This window comes from Coccidioides posadasii, chromosome 2 (genome assembly GCF_018416015.2).
Source record: "Coccidioides posadasii str. Silveira chromosome 2, complete sequence".
In the NCBI taxonomy this organism is placed as follows: Eukaryota; Fungi; Ascomycota; class Eurotiomycetes; order Onygenales; family Onygenaceae; genus Coccidioides; species Coccidioides posadasii.
In genome coordinates, this window is record NC_089408.1 from 2,903,796 (window position 1) to 2,918,856 (window position 15,061).

The following is a 15,061-nucleotide window of genomic DNA, read 5'->3' on the forward strand; positions in this document are numbered from 1 at the left end:
CAACGTTTTATATGCGCAAATCATGAAGAACAGGTGTTTTGAGGCAAATTATATGATACAGAACGTCAGGTCTTGCTCTCTAATTGCGCCTTTGTCAGCAAACTAACATCGCAGCTGCATGTACTACATACATGCGGACATACGTGGCGAACATCCAACTGGCTCACATGAAGATCTGGGACGAAGGTATACATTGGTTTCCGCGGACGTTCCTAACGTCATTCCTGTCGCTAATTGCGGCTTTTGTCGTGCGAAAAGCGAACCAGCAATGCGAAACGATTTTCAACCGCAACTCCGGCTCAAGGGTAGAATGACAACAGTCCATGGCAAATACTGAGTTCGCCCGGTGCACGAAATGTCTGTTTATTCGCCGACGGCGTTCTTGATAACGATGAAGGTACAACCCCCAGATGGTGTAATGTCTCTCCTTTCCATCGTGTTTGTTGCCGGGCCATCGAAAACCATTCCGACTCCGGTGAGACAGAACTCCCAGAATGTGTACGTAAGTCGAGCTGGTGCAGGAGTTACGGACACGTAATGGGATACATCCAGAATATCGTGCATGCTTGACAAAGCCTGAACTGCTCGAGCTACACCTGACCGTGGTGGCGCCTAAGAGGCTGGCAGCGAGAATCAACCACAAAGAAGCCTTTCAGTTGAGCTGGTCCTGCTCTGCATAATCCGGGCAAACCAGCTGCTCCATCCGAGGTTGCCATTTACCGAGACCCGAACTTAGAGAGCAATGAACTAGAAGCTATATGTTTTGGGGGGAAAAAAAATAATAATAAAAAAATAAAAATTGTGAAAGTAGGAAGGAAAAGCCAGTATTACTCAGGATTTATATTACGCCGGGGTTGGAAAATAGCTAATACACCTTGTGGATAAAAGGGAATGAATCATCGGCAGCGAGCAAACCAAATAGAAAACTCAGAGGAGAATTAAAAGCATGATACAACCGGGACGGAGCATGAAAAGGGGTATGGGACGACCAGAAACACAGATTGACCTGGGGGAATCGTAACTCGGAAGGGGACATGGCCTGGAAGGGAAGCGTATGTAGTTTCCTGATGACGTGCATTATTAAAGGAAAACTTGAAGCATCAAATGGTCGAAGAGTAAAGTGGTAGTCACAGAGTTCCTAGACTGGTAGACATAACAGGAGCAAGAGAGCAAAAACGCCGAATCTGTGGATAACACTGCGACGCATAAATCAAAGGGCGATCATATGCCATAACGAACCTTTTCCAATAATTGACTGTGCCTTCCCTTCTCCCGAGACATTATTGGAGCTCAACAATCCCAAAGAGTCAAAACACAGGAACAGGAAAAAAGATGATCGCCTCATTTATCGCAGTCTTTTTTTCATGGGAAATTATCAGTGGCGGAAAAGCACTCAAGGTCCTGCCACATCACAGTTGTACAGCTGCGGTAACCATGAGCCGAACAACCGAGAATTGAACCAGCCCCGACGCCAATGAACAAGAACATCTCTAGAGACATACTCCGCAATAAAAAGGAAAATATCAACCAAGTTGCATAGTCAGGTTAATCGTTGACCACGCTTGCCAGTGACTGCAACTATCCAGAAGGCCTCGATGCAGGTATGACATACCGAAACCATGGGAAGATCTATCCAGGCGTGACGATTCCAGTTGCCGTTGAAGCTTGTCCTGTCAGGCGAGCCAACGCAAATGGGGATCTAGAATAGTTGTAACTGGATTTACAAGATCTTGCAGAGTTTCTTCTTTTTCTCGGTCTTGGCCAAGAGAGCTGCGCGTGTGGCACATTCGAAAACCTCACGAACACCCTCGCCGGTTCGAGCAGAGCATTCGAGGTACTTGTAGGCTCCAATTTTCTTGCGGATTTCCTCACCCTAAACAACGCGTTAATATTAAAGGACAGAGCGAGGAAGATGCTCAAAGTGAAAATATACCTGTTCGGGGGTAACTGGCTTCTGGGAAGTCTTGTGCAATTCTTCAATGGTGCGAGCATCATGACGCAAATCCTTCTTGCATCCAACGAGGATGATGGGATGTCCAGAGCAGAAGTGAAGAACCTCAGAGATCCACTGCATCAACGTCAGTATTAGCTTCCAGTAAAAGGTTGGTCAATATAATCTCACTTTCTCCTGAACGTTGTCCAGAGAGTCTGGGGAATCAATGGCGAAGCAGATGAGAATCACATGGGAGTCAGGGTAGGAGAGTGGGCGAAGACGATCGTAGTCCTCCTGACCAGCAGTATCCCAAAGAGCGAGTTCGACGTGTTTTCCATCGACTTCAACGTCTGCAACGTAGTTTTCGAAGACGGTTGGGACGTAGACCTACAGAGAATGCCCATGTTAGTCACCGTTGGACCAAGGAACAGGGGTGGGTAGTGATGTATTAGGGGGTGTGAGTAAGGCCTTTCAACAATAGATCAGGGCAGCGATGGAATTTTAAATATAACGAGCAACTGGGGTGGGAGACAGAAGTCTTTCAGAATGGTATGCAGACCTCAGGGAAAGTGCCCTTGGAGAAAACACTGGACATCACGTCATCTGTTAGCTTTGGCTGGATCTCAACAACACACTAGCGTCTTTTCTGAGAGCAAAGATGAGCGGAAAGCACTTACATCAGGAGGCAGGTTTTCCCACAGGCACCATCACCAACAATCACGAGCTTTCGTCGGATCTCAGCCATCTGCACAGCAACCAGTGAGATTAGCCACGTGAGTTTGACAGCGAAAATGAACTATAGAACACTAGAAGGATAATTTCCATGAAAGAGAGAGGGAACTGCATCAGAAGCAGGAGGTAGGAAGATCTTAATGAGCTGGTTGTCTGGGTGTTTGGGGGTGTACATACTGTTCAGGTCTGCTTGGAGCAGTTCACTTAAGGGGATGAGGCTGAGAGATGAAACAAGGAGGATGGTTGAAGAAAATAGGATGGAGCAACACGAAGGAATCTGGCAAAGAGCGAGATGGAGAGGATGTTAAATAGAGGATGGCGGAGGATGAGAAAGTGGTTGAGCTCCAGATGGGAAGATGGAGAGAAGATGTCTGAATAATAACGGGGAGAGGTTTTGAGAAGGGCCAGCAGGCAAAAGGCACGCCAGGTTAAGTTACGGTTGGTTTTGAATCTAAGACTGTTTGGGTCAATTTGCATGCTTTGGCCAATCGATTATTAAAGTGGACCACACAGGAGTCACGACCGCCCAGATACACATATACATTCCATACGGGTTTGTCCTTCGTAACGCCTACACCAACAACAAGTCAGCTTGCTGCTGGGTTGTGAGTGACTGATGGCTTTGCTCATTCAAGTTCTAGCTACAAGCTGATGGTGTTTTCCGGTGAGAATACCCGGGTTTTGCACTCCTGACGACGGAGCTGCCATACCATCTCCACGACCCTTGGCACTCACTTAAACAGGCCTGACTGGCCGTCCTATCCAGAGCCAGAATGCTCCGGAGACGACTAACTGACTAACTTCTCTCTGCTTCCGCTGGCCATTCATAAATTGGCGTTTAAGCCTGCCGACAGCTACCTAACCCATGTAGGTATGAATGGGTGTACTTCAACGGAGCACTCCGTTGACTCTTGATGATCCTTGTAGCATGTTCCAAGAAAGCCACTTAGTCAGGGTTCTCCATTCAAAATTCACAACATAGATGAAGCAGAATCTCCGCTTTCAACAAAGCAACGCTGCCGATGCCTTTTTTTAACACTTTCGCACCAGCCAACTCCCAATCACCTTCCCTCCCCACAGGTAACTCAAACCTACTGTTGATGAAACGGGACAGAGAGTGTCACGGGTTCAAGTTTTTCTGATCAATATTGCAGAAAAGGGCTGGGCGAGGATCACAATCCAGGATTGCATGTCACGCTCGGGGATAGCCGCCATACAGAGAAACACTGGGTCGAAAGGTGATGCGAATCAAGCCTGAAAACTCTTCGCAAGGCAGAGCCTCTCCTTCTGGAGTACCCCGGCAGTCAGGCGATTCTGGAGCTACGATCCTGCTCGTGCGGAGTAGGACAAGAGAAACGCAGACGCCTTCTCGGCCCAAGCCATACGGGAGCTCCGCACCTATGGCACACCGTACAGGCCTCCCCCACATGCAACGCGGCCACCATGTCTCATCCTCGAAAATAAGCTCCCTGGATGACAGATACCTCTGGTCACCATTGAAGGCCAGCTTCTCTTTAATTTTTTTGAAACCGATTTTCTTTCACTCCAGGCTTGTTCCTTGCCGCGGACCGATTGGGCAGCGTGACTGCCTGTGGCGGTGCACATATCAGTTGTGGCGCTAGTGGCTAACCATGGCTGATCGTGGCTGTTTTTATGTTTGGCCTCTCACCATCCCAACCAAAGGCTGGTTGACAGCCGTTTCCTTTCAGCTATGTTTCAGCTCACAGCTTTCGTTAATCTCTCCAATCCAAACCAACACTACAGCCACCCTGGAGTTCAGTTTGCGGGAGCGTGCTGGAGTCCCGGTGCAAGCACAAGGCTGACTTTGCACAGCCACACTATCCCCGGGCCAATTTGAGCCAGGGGCCCAAAGCAAATCCAACTTTCCATCCATCTTTCGGACCTAAAATGCTAGTTCAAGCGTTATCTCGGCTTCGGTACGTAGCACGGAGTAGTCTTTCTGGGTTGGATGGAGTAGGGCTATCTCAGAGGTCGCTGCTTCGCCCTCTCCTGCTTATCAGCAATTTCATGCATAATCATAAGCTGCTGCATGGAGGTACGCTCTGTATACACATATGGTAGAGGCCGCGTGTACAGAGTATTGTTATCAGGTATGCAAAAAAGTTCCCCGCTGAGATCGGAACAGGGAAGAGCTATGAGTGCTCCATAAAGCCGATGTGTAATCTTTATATGCATCGCCGCTAGACGCGGTTCCAACACGGTCTACTCAGGTATTCGTGATGGAAAAGATTGTAAGCGTGTGTACTCCGTACACTGTAACACTTGCCCAGCTTGTCTCGAGCCGTGGACCTCGAACTGTGGCTGGTGAAGATTATATAATATTAATCACATGACCTCACGATCAGTAAGCTGCCTGTTCAAAACTTCGCTTTCACAAATCTCCATGGCTTGAATTGCGGAGTGCGAGCGTCTTCTGCCATTGGTATTCATCTCTGGGAAAATGCAGAAGGTAATACGACGCACGGTCCTTGCCAGCAATCAAGCCAAACGTAAGGCGCGGATTGAGGCTGCTAAGGACCGCCATGAACAGATAAAATCCATATTTCGTGAGAAAGTTGCGCTTCAGCGCAGCCTTCTCGACGAAGCAGCGGAGGAGCGCCGAAACCGACGAGAAGATTGGATGCGAGGCCCCCTAGCGCCGAAAAGGGACTTTGGAGACCGCAATGGGTTATACGGGACCATTTCAACCAACAGGCTCCGGATGCCCAGAGTGCTTGAGGAACAAAGGATAAAATACATGACAATTGCGCCTGGAGATCGAGTGTGCATGGTGCGAGGAAGAGATAGAGGCAAGATCGGCAAAGTTCTCAATGTCGATGCTGAGTCTGAAACTGTTACTATTGAAGGCATCAATATTGTAAGTGCTGCTTGTGGAATACTAGAGGGCCTCTGGAATAATGACTGATGCTTTCCTGGCTTCAAGTACGATGTGGAATTCCCCTCGTTTGCATTGGCTGGGGATAGTGACAAGCGGCCGTTCCGACCGTATCCAGTACCTGTTCCGATCAACGACGTGCGCCTTGTTGTGCCCCTCGAGGATCCTACCACAGGGCAAGTGAAAGACGTCGTGGTTAAGAATGCATACGGTGGTGCTCCGTTCCTCGATCGGCCTTACGGATCAAATACTCCCAAACACACCCGCTACATATCAGGCCTAAATGTTGAGATCCCATGGCCCGAAACGGAGATTCCTGAGTACAAAGACGAGCCAAATGACACGCTTCGTATCGAAGTCGAAGCTAAAACCTACGTTCCTTCCCTCCAATCCTTCCCTATGCCGGAGACCTTAATAGACGAATTGAGAAATAAATACTCCAAGTACCGAACCCGCCATGATCCTGAGTATGTCGCGAAGAAGCAGGAAGCGGATGTGTATCAGGAGTGGCTGAAGACCAGGACGATGCTCACACCGAAGACGCAGTATTTGCAAAAGAAAGTGGAAAAGAGGATTAAGGAACGAGAGCTTACGAAAAACGAAGATGGAAATTACACACTGTCGAAAGACACCGCCAATTTCATCGAGAAGTTCATGGCGAGCAAGCTACAAGGCGCGGCAACTAACGCATCTCCCTCTGCTTGAAACCTTCCCCTTTCCGGATTATGGCGTTTAAAAATGGTGCAATATTAAGGCAGGGAAATATTTTTTGTACGGTTACTACTGTATTATAGCAATAGAAATGTCCATATCATTTGGCGGTCTACCCCTCCTCGAAGCACGAGCTCCCTAGAATATCAAGACAGCATCGCCCCTAGGATTATCCAATTATATGAATAATGAAAGAGTTTGATGATTGTTCATACTCGTAAATATTCCCGGAAGGAGATCCAAATATGGGTGATATCATGTTATGTATTCGCATTGGCCTTCCAGCGTAGATTAAGACGCGTGCCGCCCAGCAAGATTTTCTCCTAGTACGGCCGCGACACGTTCCCATCTCCACGCAACTCATATTTGCACTGCTCCATATTTTATTCGCCCTTATTCAAGATGGGCTTCGTAAGTGTTAACAATAGCCAAATCATTAACAAGGCATTCGGGCCCAATCAACCCTTACAACAGAGAATCTATCAGGCTCTCGGTAGGCGCCTATCGCTCTCCTCTGGCGGAACATTCCACACGCAATGAGCTTCCGCACACGCGAATGGACCATCAGAAGCTAACAAGAGTTATATGACAGCGGCCTCGCCGGACCTACGTCCTCTATTCGAAGATATTGCAAAATACGCCTCCGATCTTCAAGATGCCACCAGCAATGCGGCTGCACCACCGCAACCTAGCCAGTCGCAAGCTCAACCGGTCTTAGGTGAAGGTCCCGCTCCTAAAAAACGTAAGATTGCAAATGGAGGAGATTCTATACGCTCTTCATCTGCTCTGGCTGGGATGACCCAGGATGCAGACCTGCAGATTTACGTCCAGGACATGTCTTTCGCTGTGCCCCAGCGTAAGAAATTACAATTAGAGATCACGCGTGCGCCAGGCAATGTCGAGTACCTTAGGGCGAGAAATCAAGCCTTGAATATGATAGAATTTGGGGTGCCTTTTCCAAAGATTCGTGAGTTTCTTTTTTTTTCCTCTGCTGTCGGGCCCTGTCGTTTCGCAACCTGGCGCTGACGCCCTACATCTAGAGCATGTTCTGTGTCTTCCGGTGCCAGAAAAATCTCAGAAGCAATTCAATTTTTGCATAATACCCGAGGGAAACGACGGAATATCAGCGGCTAAACCTGGAGAGCCGGTCTACGAAACTATCGTTTGGACTGTCCCCGATGGCCCACCCCGGACGGCATTCTTGGGATCAGGTACACCTGCTATGGAAGGTGCTAGTTTGGCTGAGACATATCAGGGCTATCTTCACAGTATTCTGGACGAGAAGTTGAAGCATACAAGAGTTATTTGCCCGGATGAAAAAGAGTTTGTGAGTGCTATCCCAGAGCCTCATCGAAAAGGGGAGAAGGCCTTTCATGTCAAGGCATTCCGTGGAAGTAAGGAAGGTCAGCATAGCTCCGCCCTACCTTATATAGACTTAGCTAACCTCCGGTACAGGATATATGTTCCTCCTATCTACGGGCATATTCTTTGGCTTCAAGAAGCCCCTCATCTTTTTCGCTTTCGACAATATTGAATCGATTTCATACACTTCTGTCCTTCAAAGAACTTTCAACCTCAACATCCTGACTCGTTCCTCAACCAATCCTGACCATATGCAAGAGTTCGAGCTCTCCATGATCGACCAGGCGGACTATCCAGGTATCGACGCCTATGTCAAGAAGCACCGTCTCCAGGATGCTAGCCTAGCGGAAGCTCGACGTGCCAAAAGTCTTAATATTAATGGTGAGAAGGGTGAAAACCAGGAAGCCCATGCTGAAGGGACTGAATCCGAATTACTCAAGGCCCAGCGGGAGCTTGAAGATCAGGAAGATGAAGAGGAGGAGGACTATGATCCTGGAAGCGATGGAGATAGTGATGGTAGTGGGACCAGTAGTGAAGAAGAGGATGATCATTACGGTGATGAAGATCATGGCGAAGGAAGGAACTTGGTCAAGGAGGAGTTGGGAAGTGAAGCGGAGGATGTGGAGGTTTGATTTCCCCTCATATTCATACCCATTTGCAATCTCTTTTATTCTTCCTGGATCATGGGGAAAATCAAGGCCTTGGTATATAGTTAAAGAATTTGGTTTTACTTCTTTGGCGCCTCTGGTTGTGATTTGAATGACATTACTCAATAGGGATGCAATAGATCCGAAACCAACTTACATGTTTCCCGGTACTCTTGTGGGGTTGAGCTCATGGCATTGTTCGGTGAAAGGTTGGGAGTGGGATGACCAATTGAGGAGACTGTTACCCATCAAAGCTGGTGAGGTTTTCCGACAGCACCTCTTGAATTGGCGTTGAACATCAACGCCAGATGAGGGTGAGGTGGTGACGGATTGAGCTGAGATATGAGTAAATTCCATGCTTGACAATTGGGTGCATGCTATGGGTGCTATCTTCATGCTTACATGGAGCTACTTTAGACACATTCTTCCAATAGTCATACTTGGCCATAACCATATGGCAAAGCATGACCGCTCTACTCATCAAACGAAGCTCTCCAAGATTTATCATGAGGATAGCCGATATCATCTATTATGCTGATTTTTTGAAGCTGGCGCTGCGAACATCACACTCGAGTAAATATCAAAAGCGGACGCATTTTGTTCATGTATGTATGCACTCCGTAAACACTGCATACATATGCATGGGCCTTTCCACTGGCCCGATTGGCCTTGTCGTGAAGGGGTTTCTTGCAGCGCATAATGCGGACAATTGGTTTCGCCCATACTCTGTAGGAAGTATAGCCCCTTCAATCACTCGTAGCGAATTATTTGAATCTCCCAGTCGGCAATAGGTAACAATCATTCATATCACAACGAGACTTCTTCTCCAGCATATATCCGATCATTTGCAGAAGATGAGTGTGGAACCACGGATTATCATTACAATGCTTGAATGCCTGTCAACCCGGAGGGCCGGGGGCATTTGGGAGTTGTCCAAAAGCCCCGCTATCAGCAATTGATTGAGACCGCCTTTCCGATACCAGCCAGGGCCATAAGGCAAAATTTAGACCGATGGGCTAGCAGTCAAAGCGTGAGACTCCGATTGACGAGTCTGTGCGGGGAAACAATAGCGTTCACGTCAAGTAAGACCATCTGGGACACACCTGACCTGCTGCCAGGCCATGTAAACCGCAGTCGTCCGGCAATATTTCAGCTGCACAGGAATCAGCATACCGAAGGCAGGTTTGGAGTTGACGGTGATATGCTTAGCTAAGACGGCGGTTGGATGAAACGGGGAGTGGCTTAGAAAGAGCAGGCGCCCCATTTTCGTAACAGCGTCACATACAGGTATTCACGTTGCAGTTACGGGTATTTTACGCAGTTGCACCGTGGCGGGCAGCGTAATGCAGGTGGAATTTCCGCGCCAGAACTGATCCCACTGTGTGAGAAAAATGGTCCACGTCTCTTTCTGGGGGACGAACTCCAGCTTTCTCTCCAACCAGCCTCTCTCACCTCTGCTCTGGCACATCAGAGTTACCCGCCTGCAGAAGTGATCTCGGTGCAGCTTGTCTTTGAGATCCCTCCGTCATTGACTGCGACCGTCTCATTTCTCCTCCCTCTCTTATCTATCCCCTCTTCACCTACTCGGTTCTCCACGATTCGCACACCCTTGACCAGTCCCTTTTTCCTGGCGCTCTGGCTCACCTCCTTCCTGCCCCCCCAACCCTCGACGTCGTCTCTTTATCACCACGCTTCTCGAAGCCATCAAAGCCAATTCTCTCCTTTTATCTAGTCGATTTTTGATTCTCTTCGGTTTACTAATTGGAGCGGCGCGTTGGTTTACTATTATCGGCGTTTTGTACAGCGATTACCTCGATTTATGATATGTTTTCTCCGTGAATACCTCAGAGTAAGCGGCCTCCCTTTTCACTGAGTCCTTGTTGGACGCACTCGGACACAGTCTTTTTCCTTTCTTTCCTTCCTGAGGGCAGAAGTTGACCCGACTCTTTCGCAGAAAAGCATCCATATTTTTTTTTTTTTTTTTTTTTTTTTTTTTACGTTCACTCTGGGCCCACGTCCGTGCTCGCCTCGTTCCATTCCATCCATCACACCTCGTATTACTACTCTATCCCAATCATTGTAAAACAACAGTGTTTTGCTGGTACGATAGGCGACAGAGATGACATCTTCGTCCTCGAACGTTGTTGGGGTTCACTACCGGGTGGGAAAGAAAATCGGTGAAGGCTCCTTCGGTGTTATCTTTGAAGGAACAAACCTTTTGAACAATCAGCAGGTTGCAATCAAATTCGTAGGTGCCAATCGATAAACCCAAACCATGTTAGAATGCGGACGGACTAACTAACAGTGCGCTAGGAACCGCGGAAGAGTGATGCTCCTCAACTCCGAGATGAATATCGCACCTACAAGATCCTCGTTGGATGCCGTGAGTCAACCCGCATCAATACATCGTATCGTTATCATTTTTTTTTCTCTTTTTTAGCTAACTTAATATAGCTGGCATACCTAATGTCTACTATTTTGGGCAGGAGGGTCTCCACAACATTCTCGTTATTGATCTCTTAGGTCCAAGTCTAGAAGATCTTTTCGATCATTGCAACCGAAGGTTCACTATAAAAACAGTTGTAATGGTTGCAAAACAAATGGTATGGTTGTCTCGTGAGTACACATCTATCCACTGCTAACTTGGCGATCAGTTATCGAGGGTCCAAACAATCCACGAGAAAAATCTTATTTACAGAGACATCAAACCGGACAACTTCCTAATTGGGAGACCTGGCTCCAAGGCAGCCAATGTGATCCATGTCGTCGACTTTGGAATGGCAAAACAGTACAGGGACCCAAAAACAAAGCAGCATATTCCCTACCGAGAACGCAAATCTCTATCGGGAACTGCACGTTACATGAGTATCAACACGCATCTTGGTAGGGAACAGTCACGCCGAGATGACCTTGAAGCCCTAGGCCATGTGTTCATGTACTTCCTTAGAGGTGGTTTGCCATGGCAAGGCTTGAAAGCTGCCACTAATAAGCAAAAGTACGAAAAAATTGGCGAAAAGAAACAGACAACTGCCGTCAAGGATCTCTGTGATGGATATCCAGGTACTTATCTCATTGGTTGAAAAAGCATTTAAACATTCTAACATGGTTTATAGAGGAGTTCAACAAGTACCTTACCTATGTTCGAAACCTCGGTTTCGAAGATACTCCTGATTACGATTATTTGCGCGATCTCTTCACTCAAGCATTGAAGAATACAGGGGAAGTGGAAGATGGGGAGTATGACTGGATGAAGCTGAACGGAGGTCGAGGTTGGGAAGCCTCTAAGTCTTACCCTGCCCAACACCACTTGCACACCGGCAATGCAATGCCGAATTCATCTGCTCGGGAAATTCATGGTGCTTCAGCGGCAAGAGGCCCTCATCCTCAAAGACCCGGAATTACCGCTGACCGTTTAAACGCCGCGCAGCCCCCGCCCCCATCTCCTGCGAAACCAGGAGCTGGGAAACCAGCGCGAGAGCGGCCAAACGCATCAGGCGGGCCGCAAGTCAAGCGTCAAAACGGAGCGGCGGGGGGACTCGATGCAACTGCAGCAGCTTCAACGCAGGCTCAGTTTCAGAATTCAAATGCACATCTCCCGGGCCGGATCAGCAACCCGGTCAATAGCACGATGAACAATCCCCAGGCTCAACCAGCGCGGAGAACCCCTGAACCTGAGCCTACCTTTGTGCAGAAAGTGATGAAAGCATTGTGTTGTGGTGAGTCTGACATTGGCTGATTCCTTATGTACCACTGCTCACGGTCATCTAGGTTGAATTTCCAGCCCATCTAACAAAATAATCCTGATTCGACAACATGTTACTGTGGGAGTTGATCGAAAGGCTCCTTATCCCATACATCTATGGAGCCTTTTCCTCTTTCGCTTGTTTCTTTTTTTTTCCGCGGGAACACGTTTTAACGACACGGCCGACGACGGATTCAAAATCTCAGTTCACCTTTTTAATTTCTGGAGCGCTTTTCTTTCTCGTATTACTTATATTAATATCTCGACCTCCGTTACGAACATCTTGGAGGGATAATACCTGAACTCTCGGCATGATTACCTAGAGTGTCTATCTCGTCCCCCGTCCATTCCAAATCGATTCAACCCCGGTTACTCTCCGCGCAGTTACGCGATACAAATTCTTCTCAACCTCTCTCCCAGCTTTTCATGTTTTCCCTTTGGCGTAAAACTTGAATATCTTCAGCCTGTCTTTGTCTGAGCGTCTCTCAGTTTTCGGAATAGACTATCGCCCAAGATTCCGACCAGAAAATGAGTCATGCGGCCCTGTACCTTGCATATTCCGTTATTTCGGCGATATACACATATTCGCATGAGTTGCTGGAAAGTGCAGAGGCATTTTTAGCTGGTGGACAAGGCGATGGTTCCATTTTACCGGCGAATTCTATCCCTCGTGTGCCATTCTCTCAAAGGTCGGGTTGAGAAGTCGAGAACGATATCATATGGGAGGGTGATAGTAATGAACTGATTTATCAAGAGTCCAATGTCATGCATCGTTCACTTTGTGTTTCCATACCCGCGCCTGACTCTAGCAGTTTTTTCTTTTTGACTTTTTCCTTTTTCTTGTTTTGTTTCATTTGTTCTATTGGCGTCGTGCTGGGTTGCCACCGTATATCTGTTGTTTGTTCCTCTTTCAACTCTCCATGTAAGTCTTTTTTGGCCTTTTGATTGATGAAGTATCTCCGAGTAGAATATTGTACGTAGAGCAGCGGACCTCAGTGAGCGAAGTACTTCTAGCAAACTTACCCGGTTAATATTGTCCAATATATTCAATAACAGGAGATTCCCAGGCTTAAGGTATCATGCTTTTGTGTCTTATGTCGCACTACTCTTTCTATGTTTTTCTAGCCGACATATCCTACTCAAAGTTCCTAGGGAACAATCAGGTGGTTTGTCTTTATCTGTATTGACCCATTTCCTGAATATGCAACTGTTTTACGTGTGACTGATTCTGCTCCACTTTCTTTTTATAAGACACACTAGCTTGTGTTTCTGAAATGCGCCTGTTTGCTACATTACCACATCAAGGCTAAGGTACTGACAAGCACCCAAAGCCAATTTATCAGTACGAGCCCAAATTTGAGATGTTGTATTCCTGCTCTGTGGCCCCGCAAACCAAGACTTGTCTGTGAACACCAGCAATAGGGAGGGTTGACGCTTAGGCCTCGGTTCCTCTTAATGCCCAATGAATGCCCATGTCAACCGGAAAATGCAACTCGAGAGCGATTTCGGTAATACTCTTATTTTACAACCGTCCCGACCTAGGTGCCAATTATGGACAAAAATTGGCTTCTTGGTCACACTGCGATCCGTTAACAAGGCCCAAAAGGACAAAGGAAAGCTGATACAGTGGCCGATTCACTCCAGATCTTGTGTAATGGGAAAGGAGACGTGGGGGTTAGCTACCAATGTTTCGTCCTCTGGTCTTATACGGAGTAGATGAGGAGCATTTTGCGACAGCAAGCGCAATAAGCGGGAACAACTAGTTCCTGCGGATCCCCAAGTTAACAGTTGATAGCACGCCGGTCCCGCTTTCTCGGCCTAAGTAGACAAGGCACCGGTGATCGCAAGTGGATGAAGTATGATCCACGCTGAAAATGCTGTCGCATTTTGCGTCTTTCTTATTGGGTTAAAAAACGGCGGTCTGTCTTCATCACCACGAGTGCAGGAAAGGTCAAAGCCTGATCTTGGAAGTGAAACTCAGACCGCTTTTTCTTAGTGATACCCCAAGGGTCCAGCACATATCTGTCTAAGAGAGATAGCTAGGTTTGGTTGCTGAGATATCTGGAGATACGAAAACATCGTTCTGTTGGCAGATTGACCGTGAGAGCACCCCCATATAAGTTCAAGCACCGGTGGAGGAGGTTGTTGCCCAAAGGACACTGTGTGACATTCAATGACACTCACAGCCAGCTCGCAGAGACTGTTCACATCATCTTCATCCTCGTCTTATCAAGGAATGGAGTTGGTCTCGTCGTTGGACCACTTTCACGTGAGAGGCCGGCCGGCAAGGTCAATATTTTAGCCGCGGGCGACAATCAACATTCAACTTGTCCCCATCTCTCAAGGGAATTAGGGTTGTGTCAACTTCCAAGGGCAGACAAGGCTGTCAGCCTGTCTTTCCCCGAAGGATACCCATGCAATGCTATTCCAGGGGGCTTGTCCGGCCGTTAAACTTTGTTTTCTCCTCTGGTGAGGTGGTATTGTACAGTTCCCGGCAACAATGTCCCTATCACCAATATCAATGCAAAGGGAAAAAAAGGAAAGCGGGGTAGATCTCATGTGCATGGTCCAGGTAGTCACAAAGAGGTGCAAGGGATGTGTCCAGGTGCATCATCCAGCCCAGTTAAAGCAAAGTGACTAACCACTTGCAACTTGCAGTGAACTGGTGTGCTGTATATGCTACCATGCACCAGCTTGCGTGCTTAGTTGGCTACCGAGGTAAGTATGTAGTTTATTCTCTACTACAGAGTAGTCATAAGGGACATATCACTAATACTCTGTACTCTATAGGGGATTAACTGATGACGAAGTGCTTGGCCCATTGTGCCTTTCAGCTACTCATGCCCTCGCTGCCACGGAGAACATGAATAAGATAAGCAAAGAGAAGAGAGGAAGGAAGAAATAGAGCTGGATGGTGTGAGACCAACTGTCGCAGTCGTTAAACTTCTTGCCTTGGGTTCTCTGGCATATGGCAATGTGTCACAAAAGTGGTGATCGATGCCCACTGGACCATAAGCTCATTTCTATATTTTATAGCT

At 47.6% G+C, this 15,061-nt stretch overlaps 4 protein-coding genes across 4 annotated transcripts; 3 read left to right on the top strand and 1 right to left on the bottom strand.

Moving 5' to 3' along the window:
• Nucleotides 1-1,720: 1,720 nt before the first annotated feature.
• Nucleotides 1,721-2,678, bottom strand: RHO1 (GTP-binding protein Rho1; the record flags this gene model as incomplete). The annotated part of the gene is made up of 5 exons (XM_003068279.2): nt 1,721-1,873; nt 1,934-2,068; nt 2,123-2,320; nt 2,493-2,520; nt 2,611-2,678. 5 exons carry the CDS (start codon nt 2,676-2,678, stop codon nt 1,721-1,723), a joined length of 582 nt encoding a protein of 193 aa, XP_003068325.1.
• A 2,394-nt stretch (nt 2,679-5,072) lies between these two features.
• Nucleotides 5,073-6,393, top strand: D8B26_003481 (mitochondrial 54S ribosomal protein uL24m). The gene is made up of 2 exons (XM_003068278.2): nt 5,073-5,543; nt 5,610-6,393. The coding sequence occupies exons 1-2, from the start codon at nt 5,127-5,129 to the stop codon at nt 6,264-6,266; spliced, it is 1,074 nt and encodes a 357-aa protein (XP_003068324.1). The 5' UTR covers nt 5,073-5,126; the 3' UTR covers nt 6,267-6,393.
• A 281-nt stretch (nt 6,394-6,674) lies between these two features.
• On the top strand, nt 6,675-8,543 carry D8B26_003482 (uncharacterized protein; the record flags this gene model as incomplete). The annotated part of the gene is made up of 4 exons (XM_003068277.2): nt 6,675-6,765; nt 6,865-7,239; nt 7,313-7,675; nt 7,728-8,543. The coding sequence occupies 4 exons, from the start codon at nt 6,675-6,677 to the stop codon at nt 8,264-8,266; spliced, it is 1,368 nt and encodes a 455-aa protein (XP_003068323.1). The 3' UTR covers nt 8,267-8,543.
• Nucleotides 8,544-9,719: 1,176 nt separating this feature from the next.
• YCK1 (casein kinase I) lies at nt 9,720-13,090 on the top strand. The gene is made up of 6 exons (XM_003068276.2): nt 9,720-10,529; nt 10,595-10,664; nt 10,736-10,884; nt 10,936-11,341; nt 11,395-11,997; nt 12,050-13,090. Exons 1-6 carry the CDS (start codon nt 10,401-10,403, stop codon nt 12,052-12,054), a joined length of 1,362 nt encoding a protein of 453 aa, XP_003068322.1. The 5' UTR covers nt 9,720-10,400; the 3' UTR covers nt 12,055-13,090.
• Nucleotides 13,091-15,061: the final 1,971 nt, after the last annotated feature.